General features: G+C 55.8%; 1 protein-coding gene across 2 annotated transcripts in view; it reads right to left on the reverse strand.

Moving 5' to 3' along the window:
* The window catches only part of ABCA3 (ATP binding cassette subfamily A member 3), a 29,624-nt gene that overhangs the window by 2,467 nt on the left and 17,319 nt on the right, over nt 1–9,838 (reverse strand). Inside the window, exons 17-31 of one of the 2 annotated variants that reach the window (XM_017745735.1) lie at nt 9,464–9,562; nt 9,109–9,301; nt 7,984–8,287; nt 7,215–7,488; nt 6,136–6,340; nt 5,481–5,700; nt 5,086–5,244; nt 4,435–4,607; nt 4,032–4,169; nt 3,711–3,905; nt 2,624–2,811; nt 2,289–2,459; nt 1,704–1,891; nt 1,531–1,604; nt 3–330 (exon numbers count right to left, since the gene is read on the reverse strand). In XM_017745735.1, coding sequence (XP_017601224.1) covers nt 199–330; nt 1,531–1,604; nt 1,704–1,891; nt 2,289–2,459; nt 2,624–2,811; nt 3,711–3,905; nt 4,032–4,169; nt 4,435–4,607; nt 5,086–5,244; nt 5,481–5,700; nt 6,136–6,340; nt 7,215–7,488; nt 7,984–8,287; nt 9,109–9,301; nt 9,464–9,562 — 2,713 coding nt within the window. In that variant the 3' untranslated portion in view covers nt 3–198. Of the gene's footprint in view, nt 1–2; nt 331–1,530; nt 1,605–1,703; nt 1,892–2,288; nt 2,460–2,623; nt 2,812–3,710; nt 3,906–4,031; nt 4,170–4,431; nt 4,608–5,085; nt 5,245–5,480; nt 5,701–6,135; nt 6,341–7,214; nt 7,489–7,983; nt 8,288–9,108; nt 9,302–9,463; nt 9,563–9,838 lie in introns of those variants that run through there. The other variant, XM_017745734.1, reaches the window with a different exon arrangement.

A 9,838-nucleotide genomic window follows, 5' to 3' on the forward strand; every position in this document is an offset into this window, starting at 1 on the left:
AGTGTCACTTGCGCCCACCCCCGGGGTCCCGGAGCCGGTGCCAGCAGCAGGAGCGCTGCCATCCTCTCTCTCACCCCTCCCTGGTGAAAAGTTTTACATTTATACAGTATTTAAGACACGCTGATATATAAATTACTGTCTCTATATATACTATGTATAGGCTGAGGGCCAGTCCGTGACGAAGGGCACCGGAGGGGCTCATTTCCCTCTGTCCTCTGTGTAGTGCTGGAAGCGAGTGAAGCTCATGAAGACCTGCTCCAGGGAGATCTGGCTCACCGAGTAGTCCTCCAAGCGATACTTCTCTTTGGCTTTCTCCAGGGCCCCAAAGACCTGCAAGGGAGGGCAGAGTGACTTGGTGGAGGGACCCCCAGGACCCCAGGGGGAACCCCAGGCTGTGACAGGGAACACCACACTATGATAGGGATCTCCCTCACAGGCTGTGACAGGGAACCCCAGGCTGTGACAGAGGAATCCCCGAGCTGTGGCAGGGAAAACAGAGAAAGCTTTTTTCTCCAGGGAGACTGAGGAAAATGACACCTTCCCTAGCAGGAGAGTGGGGAGAAGCCAGGAATATCTGACACCATTTAAAAATATATGCTGTGGATATGATTGTTTTACACATATGTGATAAATGCATACATATATACACACACACATATATATATATTTACATATATACACACGTATCTGGCCTTGAATCCCTGCCCAAGGTTTCTGCTAATGCATTATATATATAAAATCTTAATATAATAAAGAAAAAACTACATAGGATACACTAAACATAACTATCTGTATATAGCATACAGATCATTTTTACACTTCATTACATATATATATTTATAAACTCACTCGCTCTAGTTTTTATATAATCCCATACATAGTTTTTATATAATCTGTATACTGTGTACTCTATATATACTCTATACACTATACTATATACTTGATATAGAGTATGAACTCGAGTACATAATCTGTATAGAGTATTACCTTACACCCTATAGAGTATATAATATAGTATATATTGTATATATACAATATTCAGTATATTATATACACTACATCCAGTGCATATAATAGATACATAAAAATATATACATACTTAGATACTGCATATGAAAATTATCTGTACACTATGAATATCTGTCCTATACATGTATTTATATATAGATAATGTACATATAGACAGATAGTGTATATAGAGATATACTATGTATATACCCTATAGGCAACTCTGTATACTGTATGCAGAGGGTTACTGTATCTGTACTGTGGGCTTTTTAAGTGTCCCTGGGCTGGGACCCCTCAGCAGCAGAGGCTGGGTAAAGGTGGGACCACGCGGTGCCTACGTGGCACCACCTAAAGCCACTGCCAGGGGGTCCCTGGGGCTGAGGGGCAGGAGCAGGGCGGTGCCAGCACGGGGAAGCTGTGCCCACCTGTGCCACAGCAGAATGCAGCGTGGGAAGGATGCATCACCGAAAGCAAAGCACCACACAGGAAGGGGCAGGAGAAGGGTTCCCAGCACCCCCTTACCTGTGCCCAGCTGAGGTTCTTGTTGGTCAAGTGGTAATGCACCATGCCCTGGTGCTCGTGCTTCAGGACGCTGCCTGGGGAATCGAGCAGGGAGAGGCTCTGGGTTAGGGAATGTGCTGAAGTTCACACCCAGCCCCTGCTTTGAGGGCAACAGCTCCAGCAGCTCACGGTACCTGGGAAAGTCTTCTCCACGAAGGCCTTGAAGGCCTGCAGCTCGCCCTCCTCCTCGCTCCGGGTTTTGGCCAGCAAGGTGTATCCACTGCCAAACTTGCTTTTGAGGTGCTGGGGGCTGCCCAGGCACTTGAACTGCCCATTCACCATGATGGCCAATCGTGTGCACAGCGCCTCGCACTCCTCCATGCTGCAGGAAGGACAGGACTCGTTCAGAGAAGCCCAGGATGGTTTGGGTTGGAAGGAACCTTAAAGCTCATCTCGATCCACCCCCTGCCATGAACAGGGACACCTTCCACTAGAACAGGCTGCTCCAAGCCCAGTCCAGCACTCCCCTTGAACACTTCCAGGGATGGGGCAACCACAGCTTCTCTGGGCATGTAAGCGCCAGGACAGAAGCAGAAGCTTCTGGGAAGCGCCTGGAGGTGTATTCCCTTCTCTCTGGACTCTTCGAGGAGGGAGATCTGGGTAAAGCCAGTCACTGGCTGTGCATGCCCACCCACCAGGCCCTGGAGGTGCGTCCCATCCCTTGGACCCCACCACTCTCCCTGATCTCTCGTGCCAAGCCCTGCCCTGCCAAGTGTCACCTGTGGGAGGTGAAGATGATGGATTTGCCACACTCCCGCGTCCGTGTCACTGCGTCCCAGAGCAAGCGCCGGGCCACGGGGTCCATGCCAGTGGAGGGCTCATCCAGGAAGATCACAGGAGGGCCACCAATGAGGGCAATGCCAGCACTCAGCTTCCGCTTGTTCCCACCACTGCGGAGGAATCACAGAATCGTTAAGGTTGCAAACGACCCGCAAGAGCATCGAGTCCAACCTGCAGCCGAAAATGGGAGCGGGAACGGAGACAGAGACCCAATAGGAGCACAGGGAGCATCACGAGAGAGGAGGGGCAGCACTTTGTCCGTGGCTGCTCTCACCTGTAGGTCCTGACGAGCTTGTCGGCGTGCGGCTCCAGCAGCAGCCCCCGCAGCATGTTCTCCACGCAGCTGCCGATGTAGCGCTCGGGGATGCCGCGCAGCCGCGCGTACATGCTCAGCGTCTCGCGCCCCGTCATGTGCTCCAGGAGGGCATCGAACTGCGGGCAGTACCCGATGCGCTGCTGCACCTTGGGCCGAGAGGAAGGCACGGCAATCAGCTCACGGGCAGGCTTTGCTGCTCCTCTGGGAGGTTTTGCTCAGAGTGACGGGAACTGAGCTGCAGCTCTGAGACCGTGAGGGAAATGCCCCCTGGAGAAGCTGGGCTGACAGGGATGGACACAGATGTGTCTCTGGGCAGCAACTGGGTGGGCTCATAATGCCTGTGCCAAGCTGGTTCCTCACTGCGAGGGAGCATTTTGGGTGGCCCAGGCTCTCAGGAGAAAGAAAGCGCTGGAGGGATGGTACCTCCCCCATGTCCTGGTCACTTCCAGGGACAAGAGCATGAGACAAGGCAGTTCCAGGGAAGGAAGCAATTTGGGGCATGCTCTCAGGGAATGTTCTCTATGTCTGGGGTCCCCATTCACTTAAGAGTTGGACTCAATGGTCCTTGTGGGTTCCTTCCAAATTGGAATATTCTGTGAAATCTGGGACAGTGCTGGAGGAATCCCAGGACTGGACCGAAAGCCTAACCCCTGCTCATCTCCTCCTCTTCCAAAGCAAGTGGGCAATTTCCAGCAAGAAGACCCCTAGCAGAGGTCTGGAAAGGTTTGAAACACTCATTTTAGAGACCATCCTCCAATATTTTCCACATTTCCAGCTACGGAGGTAAACCCTTTGGTGAAGGGTTTGCCACCCTCACCAGGTTTGGACTCCATCTGTATCACATCTGCAATCCTAGTGGAGAGGGGACTGCTTCCACATGGCAGATAATGGAGAGCTGAGCCAGCCAAGGACACAATGTCCCTGGGATATTGTCTCTGCCTCTGGAACTGCAACCATGTCCTCTGGAGGCACCTGCAGGGTGGCTCAGCCCAGCCAAACACAGGACGGGTCTGCAACACCACCTCACCCCTGCAGCCCTGGGTACCTTCTTGATGTTGGCCAGAATGCTGTGGCCATCCACAAAGGCATCCCCTGATGTGATGCTCTCGTCACCCGTCAGCATCTTGAAGGTGGTGGTTTTGCCCGCTCCGTTGAAGCCAAGGAGACCAAAGCATTCCCCCTTGCTGACGGCCAAGGAGATCCTGTCCACTGCCAGCAGGGACTCCCGGCTGTCGTACACCTGGAGGAGACCACACACGAGCCACGTGTCACTGCCCGATGGCACGGCAAGGCAGGCTGTGGCTTTGCCAGCCCCCAGAGGACACGGTTCAGATGACAGCAGGATGCTCAGGTCATCTCTCCTCACCTTGGTGAGCTCCTTGATGACCAGAGGGCTGCTGAGAGACGACAGCAGTTCTGGTGGCGACTCCAAAACCTTCTTCCTCTCATCTGCCACATCCCTGTCCTCTGGCAGCACAAACACCCTGTTCAGGGGGAGGACACACTCTGCTGTCACCTGGCTGCTGGGGGATGAACGGGGTCCTCCAGCGTCCCCAGCCCTGGCAGGATCCACCCCTTCCATCAGCCACCTCTGGGGATGCCTCACTCCCTTTGCCAATCCGTACCCTTAACAGGACTGGCTCCTCCCAGCTCTGGGGATGCTCCCTGGGAAGATGATTGAGGTGGTGAGAGTCTGTCTCCAGCTCACAGGGACTGCTGGCCTGGGTTTGGAGGGCACGTTACTGCTCCCTCCCTCGTGCTTCACTCACCCATTTCCGCCGCCTGCAGATGCCACAGACCAGAGTTCTCAGTCTCCAGAGAAGGTTTGTCTCAATGAGGAAGAGGAGGAAGAGGAAAGAGAAACCCTGGACGGCCAAGGAGGTCAGGTACCGCCCGATCCCAGGGGTCTCCCAGGAAAAGTAGTTCATCTGATAACTGATATCTGAGGAGGGATGGAACAAAATCAACTCCTGGATCAAGTCACACTCTGGGGAGGGGCAGATAAACTCCAGAGGAAGCTGTGAGCCCAAAGCTTTGCCAGGCTCATTTCCATCCCACACTGGCTCCCTGCCCAAAGCTCCTTCCAATGCTTCTCACAAGAGGATTTGGGTCTGGAGGGGATCTGGCAGAAGATTCCCAGTTGAGGCAGGCAGAGGACACCAATCTTGGGATTGGGATTTCTTTACACATCTGTGAAACTTCCCCTAGCCCACATTTTCCTCCAAATCATGAGTAAGGTGATCCAGTTAAGCAGCTTTTTCCTATGCATGTCCTCATATGCTGCCCAGTTTCTGCTCTAAAATGGTACCTGGAGCTACTGCCCAGGTAGAGGCCCCATGGATCTGCCCAGTTCCACCATCCACCCCACACAACCCCCCTCAGGCTGTGGGGGCTGGCCAGGTGAGGACATGGAGACTCACTGAAGGCCTTGCAGATGAAGATGGCTTCAACGGAGGAGGTGCAGAACTGAATGAACTCGTAGTTCTGGTAGAAGTCACTGATGCACTGGCCCAAGCAGTAATTGGGTAAGATGAGAAAAACTTTATCCAGGGTTTTGGAGAGGTCCACCAAACCCAGCTCTGAAACAGGAGAACAGGTGGATCAATGCATTAGAGACTGCTGGTTTGGGAGGAAAAAACTCTGATACTGCCAAGTTTAGAGGGAAACCAAACATACTTTGTTACATAGAATGGGTGGGAGTGGACTGTTGCAGGGTTTTATGGCTATTGTGGGAAGAGCCCTGGGGTGAGAGAGCCCCCCTGGGGGCTGGAGCTTCTTGGTGATGGCTGGGCAGGTGCAGAGGGCACTGACCCACCTGGGATGCTCATGATGGTGACGGCGAGGAAGGTGGCGGTGCCCGACAGGATGTTGAAGATGGTGAGACGGGTGTAGGCTGTGCCTGCCACTGAGAAGAAGAAGCTGAGGAGGTACATGAGGGGGATGATGGCCCAGCCATAAAGGAGGAAGATCAGCATCACATCAACGAGGTGGCTGTCCTGGGTGAAGGCTTGCACGTTGAAGGCTTGGAATATCACCTGGGGCACAGCAATGTGGGGAGAAGGCACATTTGGCTTGACCTCAGGTGATGTCTCCTTGTCCCAGCAGCCCAGGACCCAAGCAACCCCTCATGGATGAGTGCTACCAGCAGCCCATGGCTGCCCCCAGGGGAGGCCCTTTCTGCAGACTGGGATGCAGAAGGGCAGATCTGGGGAATTCCTCTCCAAGATCCCATGGATTTAACATTTTCTAGTCCCAACAGCCAAGTGTTCAGCTGCCAGAGGCAACTGCCCCAGCTGGTTGGCCATGGTCCAGCTCCCAGCAGGACCAAGGGACAGCTTTCTTGCTGGTCCTTTCTACAGAGACAACGCCAGTGGCCTTGTCCTTCTCCCTGCACCCACACGTACCCCAGAGGAGCAGCACCCAGAGATCCCACCAACGGGGAGGGCACTGGGGTGCCAGGGGTGACTCACCAACATCAGAGCACAAGGGATGAGGAAGTTGATGATGTCCCAAAGCAGAGCAGAAAGCCAGAAGTTGACCACGTAAACGCCGCTGACAAACTGGACATGCTTGGCCTTGATGGCGCGTTCGCTGACCAGCAGCAGCGCGAAGGTGCTGGCGAGCGAGGCCATGCCATACAGCAGGTTGATGGCAATGGCAAACCCAGTCTGGCCTCTGCGGGGACAGGGGGACACGTTAGGGCAGGGACACATCAGCAAACCAGTGCTGAGGCTACACAGGGCCAGCATAGAATCATAGAATAGTCTCAGTGAGATGGGAGCCACAGGGATCATCCAGTCCAGCCCCTGGCCCTGCACAGACATCCCAACAATCCCACCCTGGGCATCCCTGGCAGCGGTGTCCAAACGCCCCTGGAGCTCTGGCAGCCTCGGGGCCGTGCCCATTCCCTGGGGAGCCTGGGCAGTGCCCAGCACCCTCTGGGGAAAGAACCTTTCCCTGATCTCCAGCCTGAGCCTGCCTTGACACAGCTCCAGCTGTTCCTTGGGGTCCTGTCTCTGGTTACAGAGAGCAGAGATCAGCACCTGCCCCTCTGCTGGCCCTCTTGAGGAAGCTGTGGCCAGCACACCCACTCTGGGCTTGCTGAAGAAACACTCAAGGGAGACAATCATCCCGCAGGCACAGCCCACCCTGCACACCACAAACCTCCACCCAGCCTTGGCAAGGCCCCACACATGGCCCCTCTGGTCTAGGTGAGGTTCAGAGGCCCTGGATGGGAGGTTTTGTGAAGAGCATGGCCACATGGCCTCCTCTCCTATGAGCACCCAGGGAAAAGTAACCCCAACCAGTATCTTGAGGGGAACAGCCACCCTCTGAGATGTGCCTGGGGTGACGTAGCTGCCAGGCTCAGAAGGTAAGTCATCTCCACAGCTTTGCTCCCCTGACCTCCTGAGTGCAATCACAGCTACATTTGAGTCTGAGAAGCTTCAGCCTGGCTCCTCCACTGACCCCAGTACAACCAAGCCAACATGCACCATGGGCGCCCTGAGCCCCAGCCGGAATGCGAGCCCGGTGCCACCATCACACGTACTCCATGAGCTGGTCCTTGGCCTTCTCGGTGATGTTGCGGGGCTGGGGGTAGTTGGTGACGGTGATGGAGGCGTTGGGGCCTGCCAGCACCCTGAGGACGGCGTTGTCTGCCAGCATGAGGGCAGTGGCTGGGGAGTGGTAGGCCTGGTTGTTGAAGAGCGCCGTGACCAGCGTGCGGTTCCCTGCTCCCTCGAAGGAGGCGGCTGCAATGTAGTGCTCGTTGAAGGCTCCTCCCTCCTCAGAGGCTCGGGAGATGAGGTACTCCTCCAGCCCACCTGCCAAACACCACCGCTGTTACAGGCGGGCTCCATCACACCAGAGCTAACTGAGGCCAGCTGGAGAGGAGCCCAGGCAGACTCAGCCCTGGTGGCCCACCCTAGTCCTGATCATAGAAACGCAGATCCGTAGGATCTCCTGAGTTGGAAAGGACCCACAAGGATCATCGAGTTCAACTCCCAGCCCTGCACAGGACACCCCAACAATCCCACCCTGTGCATCCCTGAGAGCATTGTCCAAAGCTCCTTGAGCTCTGGGAGCACTGGGGCCATGACCACTTCCCTGGGGAGCCTGTTCCAGTGGCCACAAACATGGGGTTATGGAGAAGACAGCTCTGCTCAGGTAAGGAGAGGCCCTGCCAATGAGGGGACACTCCCATGCAGGAAGGAAATGCATCGGATACGCCGCAGCTGGGACCTAAACCACCCACACCAGTGGCCCCTGGACACCCTGCTGGGCACCACCTGCTCCAGGCGTGCTCCCTGAGCCCTCACCCAGCACCTCCAGTGGCGACTGACGCTGGGCTTCCAGCAGCTCCACGTACTGCTCCCCCAGCCTCTGCGGCAGGCTCGTGGTGCCCGACACCGAGAAGGGCACGATGGTCTGGCCGTAGGGCTCCAGTGTCAGCCGCAGCAGGGACGAGTCCCGTGGGCCCGGGAAGGTCTTGGCCACGATGAGGGCAAAGGCAGTGAAGATCAGAGGCACGAGGAACTGCGCTGCCACCATCTTCCAGTTGCGCCAGCTGTACATGGCCCGCTTCATGAACATGGCGTAGAACTGCTGGCAGCACAGGTAGAACTGCGAGGAGAGAGGCCAGGTCAAGGTGAGCCCTGCCAGCTGTGGACACATCACCCCACGCAGCTGATGGGGAAGATGACCCCAAACCACCCCCATCCTGCATGCACGCTGCCAGCCCGCAGCAGAGCCTGCTCTCCAGCCAAGCCTATAAAGGGATTAGCAGGGCAGCTGCCCAGCTCCAGCACATCCACCTCCATGGCTTGGAGTCACTTGGTGTGACACAGGTGTTAAAAGCAGCTTTAGCCATGACCTTTACCTTCCTCCACCTCCCAGCAGCTGAGGTTCCCAAACAGGATTACTGCGGGGCAGCTGCCGGCCAGAGTGACTGGGTGAGACACCTGAGTGCCCAGCCCAGCCCCTGCAAGCACCTTCTCTGCTTTTCAAACCCAGCAACATCCTTCTCCCCCTCTGCCTTTGAGATGTGCCCTTGAGAAGACAAGGGACATTGATCACAGGCGCAGAGGCAGCAGGGCATGAAGGGCTGCCAGGGACCTGGAACACGAGCAAGGGAAGGAAGATGGATTTCCTCATCTCCCTTCCAAGTGATGGAACAACAGCAGATGGAAAACCACATTAGATCTCCTGGAACACCTTGAAGAGCAACTCAGACCCCAAGATTAACATGAAGAGGATGGAAGTGACCAACCCTACCAACCCTAAAAATTGTTTGTCCTAACCCAACCTGGTCTTTTGGTTTGATGTTCCAAACCACATGCAACACGAGCAGCCGTGGGGGAGGCTCCACCTGGTAACCCCTACTTCAAATCCCCCTTCACATGTCCCCTCCCCGTTCCTGCTGCCCTGACCCCCCCAGCACTCACCCCAGTGTTGAGCTTGATGCTGGAGCAGTCCTCGGTGATGAGTGCCCCGCTGTCATCTGTCATGTCCGTCATGCCACTCAGGCTGCTGGAGTCATCCATGGCCCAGTCGTTGGAGCGTCTCTCATGCTGGTACTGCAGAGCAGGCAGCTGGATGGCCTGGATATCCATGCTGGAGTCCACGAGCTTCCCAACCCTGTGCCAGGAGGCAAAGCGGGTGATGAAACAGAGATCCAGGCAGGATACAGCTCTTCTGAGCTGGGGAAACCAAACCCAAGAGACCAATGCCAACAAGTGCCCCGGAGAGCTGTGCTGGACATCACCAAAGCACACGGGCACTGGTCACCCCTCCACCTACCTGAGGAACACCTCCTCCATGGTGGTGACCGAGGCGCCGTAGCTGGCGATGCCCAGCTCCTCCCGCCTCTGCTCCAGCTCTGTGAACAGGGCCTCAAACCTGGGCAGAGAAGGGAGATGTCAGACACTGACACTCGTGAGAGGGGGCACTCAGGGGTTAAGACCCTCTGGGCATCAGTCCTGCAGCTAGTTGGAGTCCTGCATCCAACCGAAGGGCAGCCTGTGGCACTGAGCACGCCCCTGTCCCCAAGGGCAGAGTTTGGGCTCCACTGGCTGTTCTGGCCTCAGCTATCACAGATCATGGAAACACAGAAGGGTTTGAGTCTGCAATGAACCTTACAGACCATCCCATTCCAGCCCCTGCCATGGGCAGGGA

This window comes from Corvus brachyrhynchos, unplaced genomic scaffold, assembly GCF_000691975.1.
Source record: "Corvus brachyrhynchos isolate BGI_N302 unplaced genomic scaffold, ASM69197v1 scaffold369, whole genome shotgun sequence".
NCBI classification, from domain to species: Eukaryota; Metazoa; Chordata; class Aves; order Passeriformes; family Corvidae; genus Corvus; species Corvus brachyrhynchos.